The sequence below is a fragment of the Miniopterus schreibersii genome (assembly GCF_964146895.1).
Source record: "Miniopterus schreibersii genome assembly, chromosome: 8".
Taxonomy (NCBI): Eukaryota; Metazoa; Chordata; class Mammalia; order Chiroptera; family Miniopteridae; genus Miniopterus; species Miniopterus schreibersii.
The window spans coordinates 29547590-29570606 of NC_138109.1; the positions used below are offsets into that span (position 1 = coordinate 29547590).

The 23017-nt window shown below is 49.4% G+C and overlaps 1 protein-coding gene across 2 annotated transcripts in view; it reads right to left on the bottom strand.

The window, feature by feature from the left end:
- The window catches only part of AGBL4 (AGBL carboxypeptidase 4), a 771449-nt gene that overhangs the window by 67584 nt on the left and 680848 nt on the right, over nucleotides 1-23017 (bottom strand). For both annotated transcript variants that reach the window (XM_081143911.1, XM_081143910.1), the window contains exons 8-9: nucleotides 22623-22737; nucleotides 7888-7999 (exon numbers count right to left, since the gene is read on the bottom strand). In XM_081143911.1, coding sequence (XP_081000037.1) covers nucleotides 7888-7999; nucleotides 22623-22737 — 227 coding nt within the window. The remainder of the gene's footprint in view (nucleotides 1-7887; nucleotides 8000-22622; nucleotides 22738-23017) is intronic.

Genomic DNA, 23017 nt, shown 5'->3' on the forward strand with positions numbered 1-23017 from the left:
GAAGCAGTGATTAGTCTGGTCCCTTTCATCAGAATTCAGCTCCCTCCACCGTGGTAAATAATGGACTAATTAGGCATCTGGCTTACTTGATTTCCCATGGCTAAGGCCAATTTCTGAAATGCAGTGTGCTAGTTGATGTACCAGCATGAATTCATCCTGGGCTCCAGAGCCTCCCAACAGTAACAACCGAAAATAACTCTCGGAAAAGTTGCACGCACGTTGAACATGGAGCACCGGGAATGGAACCCGGGCTCTGTTTTAGGCCGGCTCGGCTGAGTGCCGAAGCGGGTAGCAGGCTGTATGCAGATCCCAACCTGCTCAGACCAGGGTCTAACCTAGAAACCAGGGTAAGGGGGACAGACACTGGTGGCAGAGAGGGAGTGAAGAGAACTTTGGAATTTGTGGGCCTGTGATGGAGAGTTTACATGGCTAAATTCTAACACTCTAGAATTTCTGAATTCGTGAGCTACAGAAAAGATTCTGTACGTGGGAGCTCCTTGTGACAAGGAATCAGCAGGGACAGAACATGAAGGACGGAAGATGAGTCCATGGAAGTGCGGTACAGAGAGAGAACTGCGGAGGTCTGAAAGCCGGGAGTACAGTGGGTTCCTTTGGGATGAGTCAGGGCTGTCTTGCTGGGAAACGGTGGGTCAGGAGAGGTGGCTACCAACATTTCCCCAAACACTCGTCAAGTCCTACCAAGTGGGGCTCTGCCAGGTGCTGCAGACAGACAGCTCCTGACCTTGAGCAGCTCCGACCGCAGGAGGCAGGGAATCTACCACTGAAACAGCAGGATGTGCGCCTGAACTGGGGTGGGGTAGCTCTGTGGGGTGCCTGTAGACATCCAAACAACCACCCTTTTGGAGAGACAGCATTGCCATCGGTGCCTAGGAGGTTCTCATGGAGCCACCACGGAGGGGCCCACCCCGCTCAGGGCAGCAGGAGGGTGAGGGGCAGACCCACTGCGCGGGAGGAGGGGGTGGGAGAGGGGTTGCAATTTAGTTGAGAAAATGGAAGCTACAGTCAGAGGAGATGCTACTGTGGCACCAAGCCCATGGAATACACTCTCTACTTGCTTATGGAATAAACCACCAGGTGAAAGGAGCAAAGTCTACTAACGGTTACAGAAGCACCAAAGAAACAAGAATTCACTGTGGGCCCAAGTGTTCAGGGGCATCTTAGAGAAAGTGGGCCCGGAGGTGGGTTCTGAAGAAGAGGTGGAATTTGAGAGTGACTTAGCGTGTCTGGACTTGGAAGACTTTCCCCCTCTTTACTCAGCAAATCGCCATCATTCTTCAGAACTCTGCTGGGATGTTAATCCCAGGTCTTAAGGAGTGGATTTCTTCTTTCCTGCCTCTCCCCTCTCTCTGCCAGCACCCATTTGTGGGGGCATGTGCCTGTGCTGGGCGTCAGGGACACAGAATGACTAAGATGCAGTCCAAGCTCTCAATGGAATCACCGTCTGTGGTGGGCATGGGAGCTGGAGGGTGGGGCGTGGGGACTACAATGGCCAATGCATGACATATTAATAGCTGTTTTTCACATACCTGCCATTGAAGGTTATTTATACACATATTGTCTTATTCTGAGAGAAAGCCCATGAAGTGGGAATTGTTCATCCCAATGTACAGAAAGGGGAAATGAGACACGGAGAGTTTAACGGAACTGACTCACAGGGAACCTTCCAGAAGCTTTGCTGATCCCCAAGCAGTTGAAACAATATGCATCTAGTCAGTTGGCGAGATCCAGGGCCTTTCAGGATGAAAAGATGTGAGAAATGGAAGCAAACAGCTTATTTGACAGGAATATTACTCTTAAGCGCGAGATCCATCTCTGCACCCTGCTTGCTGCCGGAGTCAGAGTTATAATCGAGAGAGTTAGAAAATCCATGTCTTTTATCACAGGTGGGAGAAGTTGCCCTTTAGACAAATAATGATTTCTCTTAAAATTCCTTAAAGTTTCATAAACCATCTCAAACCATAGTAGGAAAAACTGTAAAAATTTCATGAACCCAAAGCACCCTCTGTTCGCAGAGCTCCCTGCACAATTACATTCACTTCCAGTCTTCATTCCCACGTTGAACCTCTCGCCTGGTGGCTATTTACCGATTTCCTGGGCCAGGCTGGTAGCAGTAGAGAAACGCTGGAGAAGAGCTAAGAGTTTGACGGGCCTTGGTGGTGTGAGCACATTTAATCCATCCCACAAGGAAGCTCCAGCAGCCGGCTGCAGGCCAGGCATTTCAACAGGATTTCCTTTCCACCCAACCCCAGCGCAATGATCTCCCTGCCTTTATAAATGCCTCACATTCACATACGTCCCTTTCTCCAACTTGTGAGGCAGGCAGGGCAGGGACTGCTCTTCCCTGTCAGTGCCTGGGCACACCGAGGCTTCGGAACCTGACGTTTATGGGACGTCTGCGTGTGCTGAGCACCTGCATTCACTCCAGGATGTCCTTCCTGGCAGCTGCCAGGACTTTAGTGCCTTGTCATGAAAATCCTACCTTTCAGTGGTTCCTATACTGTAATCAGCAGATAACTACAAAGCGACATAGATTCTTGGAGCCAGAAAGGCCCTGTAAAGATCATCCTTCAAACCCTACAATGTACAGACAGGGACAATGAAATATACCCAGAGAGGGGAAGAGACTTGCCCAAGAGCACCAAGCAAATGAGTGGCTCAGCCACTCTGGCGGGGGGTGAGTGTGATCAGCTTCTCTTGCTGCCACAAGGCCGAGCCCACACAGTTTCAGCTGCTCTCTGCGGGGATCTTTGGCACAATAAAGTCAAAGGCATGGGGATGGAACAAGGGTTTGGGAATCCATGGTCCGGGTCCCAGAGTTCCCGAGGCCTCAGTGAAACCACCTGCAAGTGGCCCAGGGATGTGGTTTTCACCAGGAGGGCACTGCCTCCTCTAGGGGTGGTTAACATCCTGCCATGCCAGGCAAATACTTTGCCACCCAAACGCCATGGCTGAGGCCGCCTGCTGTCCTTGTTTACCTCTAAGTGTGCATGCGGGGTGAGGATGGGGGTGCCCCTACTCTTTACCCTTTACCTCCATCCTTCCCAAGGTAGGGTTGTCCCCACCCCCAGGCTGTTGGGTACGAACATGCAGGTGCCCCTTGGTTTCCTGTGAGGAGCTGCCATCTCAGGGCCTTTGGGTCTGGTGACCCTGTGCAACCTCTGCTCACGCTGAGAACAGACCTCGTCCCACTGTGCCTGACCGTGGGTGTGTGTGTGTGTGTGTGTGTGTGTGTGTCCTTTGTGTGATTATGTATAACTATATACTCATTTACCATGTTTGTGTTTTTATGTGGATGCATTTTCTGTTTTATGTATGTAAATGTACGCATTTTCTGCAAACTTCCATGTTGTGCGTGTATGTTTTGTGTGCAGCGGGAATGAGTGCTGGCTCTGTGTGTGTTTGGCCATGTCGCCTCCTGCTCTGTCATGTCAGTGTGTTACAATTTATTTATTTATTTGACAGAAAGAGAGCAGCTTATCTCAAGGACTACAGGAGGCAAGCAAGGAAATAAAAAAAAAACACACACAAAAAACCAGCCCTGTGTTGCTCTATTTTAAAAACTGCTCTGTGTTGTTATGGCAGCTAATTTTCCTTAAATGATTTAAGAAAACGGGTCTGTCTAAAAGAACTGCAGCCAAGTTGTTATAGCAACACAGGCTTTTCTCCTCTAGGAAAAGGGCGGACATCACCCCAGAGCATAGAAACCTCTCAAAAAAGCAACCCTTGGGCTCTGAGGGACTCAGGGAGCACAGGAAGGGCAGGAGGGGACCTGTTCACCTCCCGTGCTCAGTTCCTGGGGTTCTTCTTAGCAACAGCCTTGGCCACCCTCCAGTGCAGACCTCACTATCCCTCCCCTGGACTCCTGCAATAAGCACCTAGGGGGGCTCTCTTCCGATTCGCCTCAGCTCTTTGATCCCCTGTCCACACTGCAGCCCTAGTGGTTTTCTAAGCATATGCTCTGTAGGCATCTGTTCATTCGTCATCAGCTTAATATTCTTCTTGGTGGCATGTGCTGTGCTATGACCTGGGTATGAATGGGGTGTGTCCTTGAATGGCAAGTCAGGAATGTTGTCCCACAAGTAATGGGGATCAATTGAAAGATTTTAAGCATGGGAGAGAGATTCAGTTGGATTTAAATTTTAGAATAACTCCAGAGTGTCTAGATTGGGGGAGTGAATGGATGGAAATGCTAGTCATTGATCTCTCTCTTGCTCCAACATCTTTGATGGCTCTCCGCTGACTACACTGATCCCAAGACTAAGAGAGGGTGTGTGCCACAATATTCCTCACAATTGGTGTTTTGTTCCATTGCCTTGATTTTTTTATAGTCATATTTAATTCAATTAAAACTCAATGTAAAGGAGAGCCCATGACATTGATTTTAATGAGAAGAGAGCACTGGGCCATGGAAGAAGCCAAATTCCTTGGCTCGGTATTTAAAGTCACCCATGAGCTTCTGCACACCTGCCCCTCGCCCTGCCCTCCCGAGGCTCCCTGCCATAAGCCCTGCACGCCAACCTCTGCCTGGCCAGCCCTTCCTGCCTGGGCATCCTTCATACATCAGTTCAGGTGGGGCCTCGTGGGTTGGGCTCCTTCTAAGGGTTCCCATAACCCTGTGCCTCCCTCCACAAATGCACCCAGAATAACTGTTAATTAATTCTTGTCTCTACCAGGCTGGAGCTCCTTACGGGTGGACACCAGCTCTGATTGCTCCCAGCACCTAGCACAGGGCCTGAAGGTCAGTGAAAGGACAACCGTCACAGAGTCCCAGCCCATCAGTGAGGGTCTTGCTGATTCTCTGCATGTTGATTCTGTGATCAGAAGGCCTCCGGGATGGAAGGGGTGAGGATGTGAGCATTTAGACACAAGGACAGAAGCTGTCCGGGCAGCTCGGATGGCACCGGATAGAGTGATTACAATCACTATGTGACAGTCCAGGCAGGGAGGAGAAATGCATTTAGAGCCCTTAGGGCAGACACCTCAGGTGTTGCAGTGTTTGCAACTGGACACACTGACTCTTAAGTCAAATGTGGATTTGGATCTCATCCAAATACTGTTTGCAGAGGATCTCCTACACATCAAGTACTATACTAGGAGCTTTCACACAGCTTTTAAGTAGAGAGACCCTAGTTTACCACCCAGACTGGGCCACTTCTAAGAGGAAAGGGGCCTGTATAAACAAAGACTCTAGGACAACAGGCATGAGCCAGAGATGCGCCAGGCAAGCTGAAACTTACTGCCATCCTACTTACGGGTCATACTTGGTGCTTTTCTGGGTAACCCAACACACTTTGTAAATCTATAGTTATCAATATTTACTTGTTTAATATCTATTTCCCCACTAGGTTCCAAGGGTTAGGATTTTGTTTACTATTAGAACTGGTATATAGAAATTACTTGATAAATATTTGTAGAAAGAATAGGGTAAAAGACTGGACTGGGGGCGGGAGACAGGAAGAGACCGAGGGAGCTGGGGTCCTGGGGTCCTGTTCCCAGTCAGCTTGACTCCCATATTTGTGCTCCATGTCCTTGCTTGGGGCGTAAAGGAGCAGACTTTCAGGAAGGGTGCAGCTTACACAACCAGCTCAGCATCCCAGGGTGTTTATTAAGACCAATCAGCTGACAGTCCACCTATTCATGGCACCAAGACTGTCCTAACAGCTCTGTACCTCAGTCTTATCTCATCTGTGTCCTGTGACATGGGCGAGTGCCTGGTTGTCTGTGAGAAGATCATGAATTCTGATTCCTGAGGCAACAGCAGGCTGAAACGTAACCCCCTTCCTTGCCCTGTGCCCTCACTCCTTGTTCCCCTAAAGCACCTTTGTTCAGTTGCCCCCACTCTGTCACTTCTCCTGCCCCTGTCCTTTCTTTCATCACGCCTCTTTGTCTTTCCTGTGAATAGCTGTTTTGTATCTATAAACCACAGTGCACTTGGCATAACAGGAATTGCCATGTTCAATCCAATTTAATTCAACAGATAGTTACTGAACATCTATTATCAGCCAGGTCAGGGAAAAATATAGGAGCTGTTCTCTGTAAGGAGAGGAGGCAGGAGCAGAAAGCACGGTGATTCTACCAGGGAAACTGCAGTTAACACGAGGTCAGTGGGGTGGGCAGTGCAGAACCCGGCGGACGACAGACACTTCCCAAGAAATTCGGAAGCAGCTCCTCTCTGCCAGGAGAGCTGGTCGGATGGCATCGCCAGTCCAGGGTAATGAAAGCGCTTGGGGAGCACAGCTAACACCTTCTTTTATAGACAAAGGAGGATGAGCTCGAGAAGGAATCAGGTAGGGTAAAGCTACGGATGCATAAGCACTGGCACAGCAGATGGGCTAACAAAGACTTGGGCAACCAAGTTCATAGGAGATCAAGATAACGGGTGAGCTAACTACACTGCACCTAAGGGTTCACCTGTTCATTTACCCTTGCTCTAATATGTGCATTTGTTTTTTGTTTGTTTGTTTGTGGGTTTTTTTAAATATATCTTTATTGGTTTCATAGAGAGGAAGGGAGAGGGAGAGAGAGAGATAGAAACATCAATGACGAGAGAGTCATTGGTTGAGCCCGCAACCCGGGCATGTGCCCTGACCAGGAATTGAACCCCGATCGCCTGGATCCTAGGTCGACGCTCAACCTCTGAGCCATGCCTGGCCGGGCTGTGCATTTGTTTTTAAGTGCACATTTTTGTCTCCTCCATCCCATGAGACTGCCACAACAGAGTCCAGTGTTTGTGAGGGGTAATCAATGTAATATTGCTCTTTAATTTAAGATATTTTTATGGGCATCTTCAAACAGTTACATTGATGGGTCACTGAAATACCCCGACTCTGGGACCTTTGCTGTCTTAGCAATCACTACCTGTTAACCTGATGGCAGTCACGGGTCATAAAGTCACAGTCATCACAGTTGGAAGAGACTCAGATGTAATCTCACTACAATGTCTTCCAAACAATTGAGGCTCCTCTGCACCATTTTTGACAGTGTCATTGAGCTTCAAGTTCACAGTTCACACACCCATTTAATTCTCAGGCAGCTCTAATTATTAAAAAGTTAGATTTTTCTATACGTTTTACTTTGGCCTTTGGTCTCCACCTAAAAGATGTCTGTCTGTCCAGTTCTCTCCAATAGCCCTTCAGAGATAGAATGATCATGGTCTGCTCCTTTCTCTAAGTTATAAAAGCCCAATGTCTTCTATTTCTTATAAAATCTTGCCCCACTGAACAAACTCTGTGTGGACACCCACTGCCCCCCTACTCTCTGAACAGCATGCCCTCCTCTTTGGGAACAGGCTCACCACCACCACCGAACCATGCGCTTCCAGCAAAGTTGCCCTGTCCTTACATAACCCTGTCCCTTGGGCCAGGGCTGACTTGCCTGGGGGTGGACATATCCCCCAAGCTAGGCCAATCATAGTCTTTCTGGAACTGGAACTAGAAAATGAGAGTGAGTCAGTCTGTAGTTAGGAGCCACTGGATGTGACATTTGGGACATGTTCCCTGCAGGTGGCAGAGGCCAGTCTACAGTCTTCAGTTACATGAGCTACTCGGATACTCTTCTAATAAATTACCTATTTTGCTTAAACTAGTTCAAGTTGCATTTTTTTTGCTTGTAACCATGGAGCCCTGACAAAGGTGGATCTGCTCCAGTGCGTCTCCTTCAGCCCATGAGTCCGCCACCCCTGAGCCCAGTGTTTGTGAGCAGTGGGGGCATCACTTGGGTCCATCCAATGCAGAGGAGATGAGCAGACCTGCTCCCTCCCTGGTTTGGACCCTGTATTCCTAACCCGCAGCTCCCAGTGAACTGCCCAGGACAACACTGCTCTTTCCCAGATCAAGCCAGCAGCTGCCGAGGGGTGCGGTTACTCACCGGGTCGTTGTACATCTGGACGATGAGCTGTTTGACCCCATACAGGGTAGGGTGGGCCCATGGAGAGGGATCCAGCCAGTGACGGTTCAGGTCAAACCCCATCAGAGAGCACCTAGGCAGGCCCCAAAGTCAGAGTCAGTATAAACAGAACAAGCCAAGCTGTTCATTTATCAAATACACTTAGGAGTAGGAACAGTCCCTCACCTGGCATTTATTTTTTTGCCAGAGACATTTTTAAGCATTTCACGTGTTTCAATTCACTCAGTGCTTTCAACGACCCTATGGAGTCACTACTATTACAATGACCACTTTACACAAGAAGAAACTGAGTCACAGAGAGGTTCAAAAATAATTTGTGTCGGTCTCACGTCAGTGTCCACGCTCTGAGGCCACAGACACATGCCCATCTCCTGGACAGCGCAGCAGAGAGAAATGCTCAGGCCAAAGCCACTGGTGTCCCCCTTCCTCTCTCATACCCAGTTCGTCCATCATCTCTACTTTCAAAATACAGGGTGTCCCCCCCAAAACTGTATAGGCACTTTGAATAATTATTAATCCCAATGGGTTAAATCTGAGAAGGAGGAAACATCAGTTGAGCTATCAGCTGTTTGAGTGTGTGTACATTTTTTGTGGGGCAACCTGCAGATTCAGAACCGAGCACCTTTTTTCACCTCCATTGATACCGCCTTGAGTCTCGACCAAGGTCCAGGGTATTGTGCTATAATCTGTATCTGGTTCCCTTGTTTCCTCGCTTGTGCCCTCCCGCTTCACCTTTAACCCTATCGCACCCCTGTCCCCACTTTCCACACAGCCCCCAGCGTGATCCTCTTAAAACTTAAGTCAGATCGTGTCCCTTCTCTGCTCAAATGGTTCTCTGTTAGACACAGAACAAAATTGGAGGCCGAAGTCCTTACAAGCAGCTGCAAGCCCCCAAGAGGCCCAGCCTGCTGACCTCTCTGACCTCAGCCCCCCCCCCTTGCTGCCTGGTGCCAGACGCTGCCCCCTCCCTGTGCCTGCTCCTCAGACACCCCAGCGTCGTCCGCCTCAGGGCTTTGGAAGGCTGCCCTCCGCGGAACTCTCTTCCTCCGGAGAACTGAGTGACTAAGCCTCACTTATTTCAGATCCCTGATTGAATGTCACCTCCTCGGTGAAAGCTGCCCTGCCCTCCTTCTCCATACCCTCCCCTGGGCACACGAAAGACCTTCACCAGGGCAAATGCGACCGTGACATCTGGTTCTCCTTCTCGCCCTCCTCGGCCTTTTCTTACTTCGGATCTGCTCAAAGCCCTGCTTGGACCTGGGAGAGGTGCCTGCTCCAGGTCTCTGTCCCCAGGACTCCATCTGCTGGGCCTGCGCACACTGCAGGCACCCCCCGGGCAGTGCAGGCTGAGGTACAACCTCAGACACCCTGTGCTTGCTCCCAATTCAGGCGGTCACTCTCCTCTCCGACCCACCCTCCTCCTGTCCCCAGGATGTCTCCCACCCTGAGCCGCCTTCCTTTCCTGATCAAGATTTGCCTATGGTTCTCCACCACCTGTGGGATAAAATTCTTCTCTTTGCAGATTTTAAACACATTCAAAACAGATAATGGCCATCATCTCTTTCTCTGCCCAAACTGTCCCCCTTTTCCCTTCTCTCTCCCTCTGTCCCACTATTTTACCTCCCCCACCTTACCTTCCAAGCTCCTCTATTTCCCTAAGAAATGCAATTTTATTCCCTCCCAGCTTATTAAATTTGCACCCCACCTATCATCTACTCAGAAAAATAAAGGAATCTAGTGGGGACCCACCTCTCCTTCGAGATGGTTGGGGTGGGGATAATAGGTAAATAAAAGTGATTTCCTCCTATAAAAATCAGCAGGGCGGGGGAATAACTAATATTTTGTGGGGACTCGTGGGGAAAAGCTTCATGGAGGAGAAGCCATCTGAGCTGGGCCCTGCCGAATGCATAGAAGTTTCCCAGGTGTTGGGGGCAGAAGGAACAGTGTAAGCGAGGAAAGGAACCGTGCAGCCCCCTAGGATGTGGGGGGAGTGGTGGGCAATTTGGTTTGACTGAATCACAGAGTATGCAGTGAGCGGGTGGGGACGGCGAAGCTGTGAGGGAGACGCGGTGCAGGGCCCTGAGTGCCTGGCAGGGAGTTCTGTTATTTTGTTTTTCCATCACTGTGTTTACACCAGCCAAGTGCTGACGTTGCTCAGTGACTGCAGTGAGAACAGAGCCGGCCCTACGCACAGGTTACAGCAGTGTCAGCACCACCATCAAGGGGACACAGCGGAGCACTTGCTGACATTACTTTGCCCCAAGGGTTAAGTACTTTACTAGTACAAAATGCTTTCTCTAAGTGGACCTTCTGAGGCAGGTTCTACTATTATTCCCGTTTTGCAGATGTGGAAACTGAAGCACAGAAAGGTTATAAACAACTTGCTTGAGAAAAGGGGGGACATCGGGATTGGTGCACAAATAGTCCAGGAGCGCCGGCCCTCAGTGTAGAGTCCCACAGGGGAAAGAGGGTGTGCTCACGGGCTCGTGTCCTTTTATAATTCAGGACAATGTTGTGAGGATCGAATGACAGAATACACGTAACCAACTTAATTTAGCACACGTTCTGGCCCATTATAGCAGCTCAAAAATGTTACATTGCTGTATAAGATGCAGTCACGGCTGAGTCTGTCTTCCCCGCTGGACCATGAGTTCCTCAAGGGCAAGGACAGTGCCACATTCAGGCTTGTGTTCCTGTGCCTGACGAAGAACCTGAACTATGGCAGACGTTGAAGACATGGCTGTTGAGTGAACATTTCGCTCCTTCCCAAGCATTTTCCTCTATCATATGATATAGTTCCCACCATCTTGCCACACAGGTGGACTCCGTTAGCAAGTGGGAGTGTCGGGAGCCGGAGACGGTGAGCCAGTCCTTCAAGGTCACCTCACCGCTCTCCACAGGGCCCAGGCTGGAATCCAGGGGTCCTGGCCCTGGGCCCCGTGGTCTCTCCACATGGCCATGTTGCTTCCAGGAAGCCTCTTTGATTCAAAAAAGTGAGACTGAAAATGGAGGAAAGAGTGTCTCACGTGAGAGATCCTGAAAGACCACCTCCCTGCTGCAGCCATCTGATGGGGATAGTGTGGCCCATGATTCAAAGGCAACCTGAATCCTCAAAGGATCCTAGAGCCCTTTAGAAGCTCGAGTGTTTATGAAACTCTTCGGTGAGTAGTATCGATGCTGGGTGCTTTTTGAACTGATTTTTAAAGAGTGCTTCTGATGGCAACCAGTCTATCCGTGGGTATTTACTGAACAAAACATCTTAGTAACAATGTAGGAGCCTGGCAGGGACCCGGGGGACAAGCTCCACCTCTCAGATCTATATCACCTTGGGAGAGCTCCTCCCTTCCCTGGGCTCCATGCTCGTATTTGTAAAACAAGGGAGTCACACTTCACTCACAGGTCTCTCTTCCAGGTCTCTCATATGACTGATTCTCAAACATCCATGACTGGTTTTACCCCTAGGGGTGGAAACACAGAGGAAGCATACCTTTCCAATAAAGTTAAAATACAAAGAAAACAAAATATTCTAGAAAAAGGATTGACACAGCTTTTTTTTTTAAAAAGAAACTTCCAGTAGTAAAGGGTCACCAGTATCTTAACATTAGTTGCATTCATTTTTCAACACTTGAGATTTGCACGGGACCTGATCCTTGCCTTTTGGAGTTCCTAAGTCTCTCGGAGCTTTGAAAAGGGCATGCGAGGGTGCCCAAAGTCAGGGCACGAGAGGGTGCTCCAGGCAGAGGGTGTGGCATGTGCAGAGCCGGGAAGTGAGAACGGCTGGAAATAACGCAATATGTTAAGCAGGCTACTAACGCGCTTGTGACCCTGACTAGGCTGTAAGCGCCGAAGAGTAAGGCTGGTGCAGGCTCTCTCTCCAGTAGTTTCAGGACCCCAAACCAGCTTCCCGAGCACGGGGGAATGGGCATGATGGCTTCCAGGTGCCGGCCTCTCACTCCTGCGGCCGCCAGGTTAGTCACCGAGTGGGAAAACCTGGGGCTCTGCGCTGCGTCTCTGCCTCCTTACCGCTCTTCTCTTCTGTTATTTATTTTTAAAGATGAAATATCTGCATGAGCTCAAAATCAGGATCCAAGTTCTGACATGAATGGAGCTGTTGGTGGCACCAATGAGTCAGAATATTTGACATTAGGATCATTTTAGAAAATCCAAATGTATGGAAGTCAAATTTATATATGACCGCATAATATGTAATTTCTTTCTCAAGTCAGAGATACTCTGGAGTATCTTTTCTTTCTCCTTCCAAACTGCGAGCCCAGTGAGGACAGGGTTACGTCTGAGTCACCTTGCCTCCACTCCAACTTATCCACTAGAGACCCAGCTGCAGAGAAGGCTCAACATATCTGTTGAATATGAGTGAACGAGTAGATGCCCAGATGCATAAACAAATGTCCTGAAAGTCTGCAAACAAGGTTTAGGTAATTACTTGAAGAACATATTTGGAAAATTATTTAAGTACCTATTACATGCTGGACACATTTGCAGTAACCAAGTGAGGTAGGTATTATTTGTCCTGTTTTATAAAAGAACAAATAAAATGCAAGAGGGATTTGACCTTGAGAAGGTCATTTGACAACTGCTAGGACAGAGAGCTGGGATTTGAGTCCAGGTCTTATTGGTGCCAGGATAGTCTACAGTGATGCTTCGAGGTCCCCCAGCTATCAGAGAGGCTGTATGATCTATGAAAGGGATACTAAGCTACTCCTTTGCTCTTCCTGTACCACACTGGTCTCTCCTCTGCCCAGTGGCAAAGATACAGTGGCTCCAGAGAACATTATTCAAATGGTAAATAAATAGCTTCATCTCGTGAAGGGCATCGTGCCTCATCCCTGTTGCAATAATGGCAGCTAGAATGAGAGCAATGATTTTAATTCCCCTCTTTATAATTTCCTTTTCATCTCCCGTAAAGGATGGAGAAAAACACAGCATGGTGGCTCCAGATCAATCTTGTTCTGAGCACCGTGGGGCTGTCTACTCCCAGAACGGTGGCATTGACAAGCAGAGATATATGGGGCTCACCTGCAATTGTCCCTTAAACACAGCCGTTTTTCAGCATCACCAATGAGCTGGATTGGATTAAGTATATTTGCACCAAAAGCAAAATAAATATTGCTTTATTTAATACCACTAAGAGGTTGGGATTCAATTGCCCTTGGCCCGAGGCACCTTCCAGCTCTATTGATTGGTCAGTGTCAGAATGCCAGACAGCCTGTCATCAACAGTTCCTACAAAATGCTCGGTAGGTGGGATAAGCTGTGGTGGAAATGGAGGACAGGGGGCAGTGTCCTTGGTCTCAAACACAAGGGATACTTATAACGCATCCACTCCTCATCACCACCACCGGGATATTTAAAGCATTTCCCTTGCGCCCTTCTGTGAAGATCATAGCAAGGAGATATCTATGACCCGGACTGTGGATCAGGGAGGACGATGAATGAGAACATAGGTTTCAAGTCAGAAGGACTTGGGTTTGTGTCCCAGACCTACCACTGAGTGGTTTTGTGACCTTGGACAAATTCATCTGTTTTGTTCAAAGCCCTGAAAGTCCTGGGAGGGCAGAGACGGAAGCTGTCTCCCTTGTCCTTGAGTCTGCAGTGTGAGCACAGTGGCAGGGACACAGCCAGCTCTCAGTTAAACTGTGCAAACAGAGGCTCAGGAAGGTTGAGCAGTTTGTCCGCAGCCAGCAAGGACAAGTGGCAGAGGCAGGACTTGAACTGTGTTCTTAGCCATCTCCCTGTTCTCTCTGAGCAGTCCTGGGAATCAGGCCAGCCCCTGATGGGGGGATTCATGTGGGGTGAGTGGTGAATGCAACACCCTTATTTTTAAATGGGGAAACTATGTTTCAAATGGGGGACTAGCATGAAGGGAAACCATTATGCAAACTGACAAAAGGGGACCCCTCCAGGCTGACAACTTTGAACAGGTGCCCCTTCTGGGTAGGTGAAGTACAAAATGCTGCCGCTTGCTCTGGCCAGACTTGGGGTGGGAGCAGAGTGGAAGTCCCCACTTGCCCCCTTGACCAGGAGCACAAACTCCAGGTCCATGTGCAGTGGCCTTGGACATGCCCAAGGTTCATAGCAGAGCCACGCTCAGGGCTCAGGTCTCCAACCTCCAAGGGTCAGCCAGGTCTTTACCCTGTAATGGTGGCCTTTCTAGAAGGTAGCAGGACTGGGAGAGCGGGGTGCTCAGGCCACACCTGGAAAAGGGATCGTCTCCAAGCTTAAACTGCCTGGGGCCCTTTCTCCCTGAACTTATTGCTAGTGAACAATGAGTAGCTTTGTCCGTGCCTTTCCCCTTTTAGAGAGCTTGGGCTCTGGGGAGTCATCCTCCCTCCTTCTTGTCCCCTGCTTGATGGCACCAAACACCGGGCTTGGGGGATTTCCACATTGCTAATTACAAGTGTGAGGGCCTGTCACCAACGAGAAGGCACCCAAGATTTCATAAAACCCAATTCCCACATTTCACAGGTGGGGAACTGGGGCCAAGGACACACTGCTACGTAAGAGTAGAGCTGGAAGTCCATTCCAGAACCAATGGCTACTTTTCTCTCTATAAGAGCACTGACAAGGAGCAAAAAGAGTCATTTGACAGGCCTGAGGGGGCACATTTTATAAAGAAGAGCACTGGCTCTTGGGGCTGGGAGTTGGCTATTTCAATTTCTTAACTGAAAAGGGGCAGAGGAAACACAAAAAGGAAGAGAAGTCCTTTAGGTCTTCCCAAGATCTGGGAGCTGGCAAGACCCCCGGCCACCTGGTCTGAGGCCGAAAAGTGGCTCAGATTGCGAGTGTGGACTCTGGAGCCTCTCTGCCTGGGTGAGATCCTGGCTCCGCCACATATGCAATGTGTGAATCTGCGCCTCCACACGGATCTGTAAACAGCAGACTCTGCCGACCTCGGAGGGCTGTTGTGAAGATTAAATGAGATGAGCCATGTAGAACGATGGGAATGCTGCAGAGTTTGAGAAAAGTGCTACATGAGTGATAGCTGGTCTTATGGTTGGACCTTGGTATGACCCTCAGTTCTGCCACAATCTGGCCCCCACACATTCCTCCAGCTTCTTGCACCACGTTTCCAATCTGTTCACCATGCAAGTTTCATATTAAGTCCCATGAGCCCATTGAAAAGATGCTCCCCCTTCTGTGGATTGGTGCGATTTCTCCCAGTCTCAAGGCTTGTCAGGCCTGGGCTGCAAGGCAGCCTCCACCTGCCGTTAGCCAGCGCCTATGTGCCATGTGTGAACCTGCACTGTGGGCTGCAGCCCTGACCACATGCCCCAGTCACGTCAGACCACTTGACACTCCCCGAGGCTCCCTGCTCCCCCAGGGGAAGGCAGCAAGGCTCAGGCTGAGCAAGTGGTTAGCTCTCTGGTTTTGATACCTGGATCTCCCATGATCGTGGGACCTCAGGCAGATGATTTAACCTCTCTTCGTGCTTCAACACCCTGGTCTGTAATATGAGGATAATACCAGAGCCCACCTCATAGGTTCATGGGTTGTTGGGACAAATCCAACTTCCGGTCCCCAGGAGTAGAGAGAATGGCTCTTGGCCTCCATCCACCTGCTTACTCTTCCCAAGGGTGGGGATGGAACTTATCTGATTGGTGAGCAGGAGGGAAGGGTCAGGGCCTGTTGGGCCTGGCCCCTCCCGGCAGGTTGCTTAGATCTGTAGGGAGGGTGCTTTCTGCCTCCTGGTGTGTCTCTGGGAGGCAGCTCACTTCCTGCTCTGCCTGAGGCTGGTGGGGAAGTTGAATTTGGGGGTGAGGTAAAAGGAGGCCAATTTTAGCCACAGATAAAAGCCATGCCTTTCAAATCCCACTTTTATCAATAATAAAGCTAATACTTTGACCTCTGTCTTTCTGATCCCTGTATCTCCTTCAGAATGGGCAGACGTAAGTGGGCATGGGAGCATGGTGAGCTATGACCCCTGCGTTGCCAGTGGAGATCATACACGTAAAACACTTAGCACAGGGTCTGGAGCCGGTATAAGTTCAGTCAGTGTTGGGTTATCATCACTGTTGTCATTTAACATTATGATTCTTTGGTTTAGAACATGTTCCACTCTCTTCCTGGGCTGACTGCCACTTAGCCCTCAAGACTCATACCAGAGGCATCTCCCCCACAAGGCAAAGCCCACCACAGGGGTGTGGGGGTGAGCAAAGTAGAAGGGGAGGAAAGGAGGGAGGGATGGGGGAGGGAGAGAAAACAGGAAGAGGGGGAAGAAAGAGTTTGGTTAAAAGTCTTCTTTAGCAGAGGCAGAGTGGCAGCCAGGCCAGGTGTGGGTCAAGCGGGCCGCTTCAGGGCCCAGGGAGGCAGGGGGACCGATGGAGGGTGGCGCAGGACGGGGCACGGGGCACAGTGGAAGACGAAGCCGAGAAGAAACTTGCAGGTCACCGTGCGTGCCTTGAATACCAAGCTAATGAGTTTAGGACCCTCCTGATGGTCGTGGGGAGCCCCAGGAGGACTTCCATGGAGAGTGGCCCTCTTCAAGCAGTGTTTTGGGAACTAAGACCGGAAGTGATGACGTTCTCGATTCTATCACCGTGTTTTCTCCTCCAGACCCCCAGCCACTAATTCTGGGCTTTCGGTCTCCTGAGAGGCCTGTCCCCACCATAGAGTCAATTATTAAAATCAACTTGCCATCAACTCTACCTCAGCTGCTTGCAGGGATGGAGATGGGAGCTGCCTCCACAGACACCCAGCCATCTGGCCTTTTCTGTGGGACCTGGCTGGGAAGCTCATTTGAATAATTGGTTTTGGCGGTGTGCACTTGTGGGTTAGACACCTGATTACACCGCCAGCCCTGATGTCCTTTCAGCCTCCACAGAAACATCACTCAGGTTACATAAAGCAGGAGAGAGTCTCTGGGAGGCAAGGCTCTGCTGGCCCCTGCTGTCGCTCACGCTTCATCTGGACTGTGGGACTCACTCACCGTGTGACCTTGAGCGGGTTACTTAGCCTCTTTGTGGCTTGCCTTTTTCTTTGCTCAGAGAGGGAGGGTGACTCCTGCCCTGCTATGCCACAGGCTTCTTGTAAGTCTCTCAGAGAAGATGGAGGAGTTGCAACTTAGCAGAAATGCAAGGGGAGAGGTTTAGCTTGAGAAGAGCTCAGCGTCAGGTAGCAGTGTGCACATGGGCTGTAGCAGAAGCAGGGTCCTCAGATTTAGGCTTCCGATGGTCCCTTCCTACTCCTATTCCACTAGCTACTTCTATAACTTGGGGGTGTTACCTTACCTACCTATGCCTCGGTTTCCTCATCTGCCAAATGTGAATAATAATGGAATTGTTTTAAGAATTAAGTGAAACAATACATGCCAAATACCTAGAATAGTGCCAGGCCCAGGAGGCTCACTAGGTCTTAGCTATTCATCACCACCATCAACACTGCCCCTATCATCATCATCATCGTCACCATAACTGTTCAGTCCTGGACACATTGCCTCAGAGATGGACAACGACCAGCATCTGGAGCATGTTTAGAGGACAGCAGGAAGGACAGGGGGAGGAACAGGTTTCAGGTTCTCTAGGGGAAGTTGGAAGGCTTTGGGGATCTTTGGCCTGGAGAACAGGAGTGGGCAGTGTCGGAGTGAGTGGGGAGTGAGGAGTTGGGGTACACAGTCTTCAAACACCTGAAGGGCTACTGTGCACATGCTGGACTGAACCTGAGTAGTCCTTCAGGGGGAAGAAGCAGAAGTGATGGGCCAGGAGGTTTAGCCCGAATATAAACCCCCTCGACTGGTCAGAGGTAACATCAGTGCAACCGGATTTATTGGGAGGGAGAGAACCACCTAGGCCTGGCTGGATGTGGACAAGCAGAGGGGCACGACTTCACTTAGGGATACTTCTGAGGGACCCCTGCCCTGGGCAGGGCACTGGGCTGGATGTGTATAAGCTCCCCTCCCGCTTCAGAACTGATCCTGTGACCGAGTCACCAAGCAGGGGGAGCACAGCTGGGTTGGGGAAGGAGGAGCAGGGAGAAGGGGCTGGCAGGTCTTTCAGTGAGCAGTCCTCGCAGTGGAGCTTTGTTTTCCATTTCTTGCTTGATGAAAAACAAAATGCACTGTTTGTATGCCGTCAGGGAACAAACAGGGTGTTGACATGTATTTTACACAACTAATTTTATGTTCTGTTGGATTTTAGACAGTTCAAAATGTTTCCTTCTTTGGATGTTGAAGTGGGCAAGGTCGGTCAGTTATAATAATGTCTGTGTGTGTGTTGGAAATAGCTCCCCGGTGTTTTGCCCTCTGCCATCCTTAACGCTGCTTTGCTGTACAAGTCTCTTTATCTCCCTTCAGGGTCTGGTGAACTCCTATATATCCTCAATCTTTCAAAACCCCTCCCTTGCCACCCAGTCAGAGGGAAGCGCCGTGTTTTCAGGAACAGTGTGGCAAGGGGTTAAATCTGTAGCAGGCTACAGTGGACCTGCCTGGGTCATCGACCTGCTCCGACCCTTCCAGCTGAGGGGCCTGGGGCAGGTTCCTCAGCACCTCTGTGCCTCAGTTTCCTTCTCTGTTTAAAATGGGGCTGTCACACTGCCTCTGTTACAGGGCTGCTGAGAGGGCTACATGTGGCGATATATATAACGTGCAGTTTATAGGCACTTGGACGTTAGACTAGGCCTCCACGGCATCACGCACGCCCCTCCAGTCTAAACACAGGGCTTCTTATGGAGAAGGGCCGCCTCTGATTTCCATCTGCTTCCCCGAGGCCCCACACAGGGCCTGACACTCGGCAGGCCCTCAGCAAACCTTAGTTAAATTGGATTTACTGCACTCGAGCATCCTCTGCGACGCAACGCGAGGAGTGCCAGGGCCAGGAGACATAACGGGCGCCGGTCTGAGGAGCCAGCAGCATGTCCCCGCCACGGTGCCAGGCTGTGAAGCTGAATCACTCTCCACCTCCCACGGAGCCCGGGCCTCGCCCCCGCTCCACGCTCCCAACAGCACTGAGGTTTTCTGAAGATGAGAAATTTCACGGCGTCTTGCTATCTTTCGGGTAACTGCGTATTTTATGATGACTAATAGGCAATTACTATGGTAATATTGCAATCCAGCATGTGTGAGGTTTGGGAAATGAGAAATTATGGGTAACTACTTTGGACTCATTTCTATGGTAACAAAAAGTAATTGTCATTAAATACCAGTTATACTGAGGCTGTACCTGGTAATTATAGATTTTTATGCCCAGAAACATAAATAAAACCAATAAATTTATTCAAAGGTCTCTGACTGTTTACTTACACGTGGCTCTATGGAATTCGCAATGACAAGCACCTAATTAAGAAATGCAAACCCACCACAGAGTTTCATGCTGTCATATGGAGATGGAGAGTCTGTTTTTCAAATGCAAGGCAACTTGTGCATTACACATGCTCAGAGGAGAACGCAACGGGGCACAGGTGGAGGTGGAGGCTGTCTCCTCTGCCAAGGAAGTGATGGGGGGGTGAGTAGCAGAGAGAGAGACAGTGCAAATGCAGCCACACCTGCTGGATGCTGAGAATTGCCAACCGATTATAGACGGACTCAGCCCCCTGCCCCAACCCAACAGCCTTCCAGCAAGGGGTTGCCTTGCAGCTCCTTGGCTTTGTAATACCTGAAATTATGGTATTCACCCCTCAAGACCCCTAGGCCCCAGGTCCCCCCAGAACTCTATGAAGATGCTCACATTGCATCAGGAGTCATACCATTCTTCTTCTAAAATTATTATTGTGGTAAAAGACACATAATGTCAAATTTATCATCTTAGTCATTTTTAAGTATACAATTCAGCAGTATTAAGTACATTCACATTGTTTGCTACCATCATCATCATCTGTCTTCAAAACTCTTTTTATCTCATAAAACAGAAAGTATTTACCCAATAAACAGTAACTCCCATTCCCACTTCCCCCAGCCCATGGCAACCACCATTCTGCTTCCTGTCTGTCTCTATGATTCTACCCACTTTAAGTAATAAGCTTCCTCCCTCCCTTCCTTCCTTCCTTCCTTCCTTCCTTCCTTCCTTCCTTCCTTCCTTCCTTCCTTCCTTCCTTCCTTCCTTCCTTCCTTCCTTCCTTCCTTCCTTCCTCCCTCCCTCCCTCCCTCCCTCCCTCCCTCCCTCCCTTCACTGCCTTTCCTCCTGTACTTAAGCCAATTCGAGAAGATTTTTATTATTTGCCAGCACAGAAACCTTAACAAAGACTCCCCCTTCACAGGGTGGCTGTAAGGATGAAATGAGATAAGTGTGGGAGAGCTTGACATGGGCTGGGCGAGCAAACAGAACTCTTGGAGTGGATTTCCTGCGATGTGTTTTATAAACCCTAACACCATGGCCGGTGGGGGTAGGGAACACGCTCTATAGGAAAAGGGTCCCTTGACACTTACATTTTGAAAATGCTAAATACTACATTCCCCTCTTGAGATTCCTGTTTATTAGTATTTTCGAAACTGAACAATCTTTTTGTAAAAGAACATGTTTAACTTTTCTTAGCTCTGTGTCTCTCAAACTTACTCGAACTCTGAATTCTTCCCCCACCCCCATAAAGCCGTGGGAAGTCCCACCAAACTGTGGGAAACACTCAGAGTTGGTGGCTGGGGAGGGCGGGCCTAGAGGACCTCTAGGGCACCTTGAGGCTCTTAGTTCTGAGTATTTATTATCACTTTCCATGTTCCCCACATCTGTAGAGTGAATTTTCGTGACTGATTGGCTCTTTTGTTGCTACTCAGAGCCGTTTTAGCAACAGGATTAATGCCTGTGGTTAGAGCCTTTCTCCAAGTCTCCTAACGAGGATCACACATTCTCGCTCAGAGAATGCTGGGGGTTTAAACTTCGTCCCAGAACCATTTCTGAGGGTTGAGTGCTTTCATCCTAAAATCCCAAATTACAAAATCTGGAGCTTGAAGACATTAAAGCTTCTAGTTCCCCATCACCACCCCACCGGCCACCTGAAACCTGGAGAGGGGAGGCATTGCAGCCAAGGTCACAGACCTCTTTCCAACACATCACCCCGGACAGCAGATGACGGCATTAATGTGTGTGTGAAGTGGACCACATTGACCCCTCTCTGACCACTGCCGCTCTTGTAATTAAACAGAAATGTTACCATAAATCAGTCATCCCACCACCATTATCACTAGCAGTGCATTCTGTCCAGGGAAGGGAAAGAGGCATTGCTCCCAGGCCCCCAGCAAACCTGCCAGAGCTAATGAACCATTGCTTGGGCCAATTAAGAGAGGAAGCAAAACTGTCTTTAATTAAGGCATCATGCATCCCGTGGGCTCTCTCTAACTCATACCCAGGGGGCCTAGAAGCCCCTCTGGACCCAATTGCCATGCTCTTGGAAAGCAGCAAACCAGCTCTGTTTAAAATGAAGCTGGCTGCTGCGTATCAGGCAATCTAGGTTCTGGTCCGAGCTCTGCCACTGACTCTGGGCGAGTCCCATCTCATCTCTGGTCCTCAGTTTCTTCATCAGCAAAGTCATTGCTTTTTTTCATTCATATTCATCAAACACTTTTTGAGCACCTAGTATGTGCTGATCCTTGCTGCCAGGCACTGGGGTACACAAAGACCATTAAAGCTCAGTCCCTGCTCTCTGGTGGCTGGAGGGTCAGTGGGGTGTATGCAACGGGTTAAAACTCACTCAATAACCAGGCTGGTGGGAGCTCAGAGAAGGCAGTGACCAATTGTGTTTGGGGTGTTGGGGAATGTTTTCCAGAAGAAGGGGCACAGCTGAGTTGTGAAGAGGGGTTAGTGAGATGAAGAAGGGGTGAAGGGGTTCAGGCCACAGGGTAAGGAATCAGAGACCAAGAGGACAAGTGCAGGGAATGAGGCTTTACTTAGTGTGGCTACAGCAGCAGCTCTAAGAGTGGAGGGTGGGAGGTGAGGCAGCACAGTGGACAGACAGGCACCAGGTCATACAGAGACTTGCAGGTGAAGCTCAGCGCTTTGAATGTCTCCTTGAGAGTTGTTGATTAATCAGCAACAAAGCTGCATAATTTGGGCAGTGAAGTTAGACAGTGACCTACTGTAACTTTGGGCAAGTCAGTTCCTCAACTGTGAAATAGGGTAAGAACAGTATCTGAGAGGATCCAATGTTCTTTTGGCCGATAATCCCTGAGCAGTGGAATTTAGGCTGTAAATTATGGTGCTGCTAGGAGAGAGGGAACTCAAGACGTGAGTGAGTGAGTGTGGGGCTAGTTACACTCAAAACAAAGCAATGCTGTTCAGATGATCTGGGATGCCACTCTATCGTTAATAATCTCCGTGAAGAAACGCAGAAAGGAAACAGTAATCATTCTAAGCACCACATGATATTCTGCAAAGCACATTTACGTCCACCATTTCTTCTCATGCTCACAAGTGCCCTGCCAGGTAAGTAATTATTATCTCCATTATGCAAGAGAAACTGAACATCAGAGGGGAAGTGAATCCCCCAAGGCTACATAGGAAGTAGGTGCCAAAACCGATATTAGGCTCCTGGTTCCTGGTCCAGCAAAGTTCCCAGAAAACCCCAGCAAGTGATCTTATGTGCCTGTGCATGGAACAGCCAAGGCTCATTGGCCACATTCTCAAGAGCCAGGGTGAAACTCCCTCTAACGAACTCATGGGGAGTCTGAAAATCCTTCCTCAAAAATACATCCCCTTTTTCTTCTTGCTTCCTCCCCATCCTACGACCACCAACTTCCGAGCATTCTCTCCCATGCCTCACCTGTAGTTGCCCAGGTAGACTCCGTCAGGGTTGAGCATTGGTGCGATCTTGAAGACCAAGTGTTCCCGCAGGACACGCGCAATCGGGTGCTGGCTTATGAGGAAGTCAATGATCCCTAGGGAGGGAGAACACCTGGGTTAACCTCAGAGTGTTTTCAGAAGGAAGGAGCTCATTGTCCTGAGCGTGGAAAACAGCGAGAGCTCAACAGGTGATCGAGGTCTATGCCGTTAGCCACTGTGAATGTAGGACTATGGGTTAGATGCTGCCCCGGGAATTTTATAAATATATTTCTGTTCCCAAGAGATAAATCAAGGCTTAATGTTAAAGCCCATGGGTAGGATGGAGGGACCATTTCCTGTGGAGAGCACAGGAGGAGTTTCCAAGAAAAGATACTA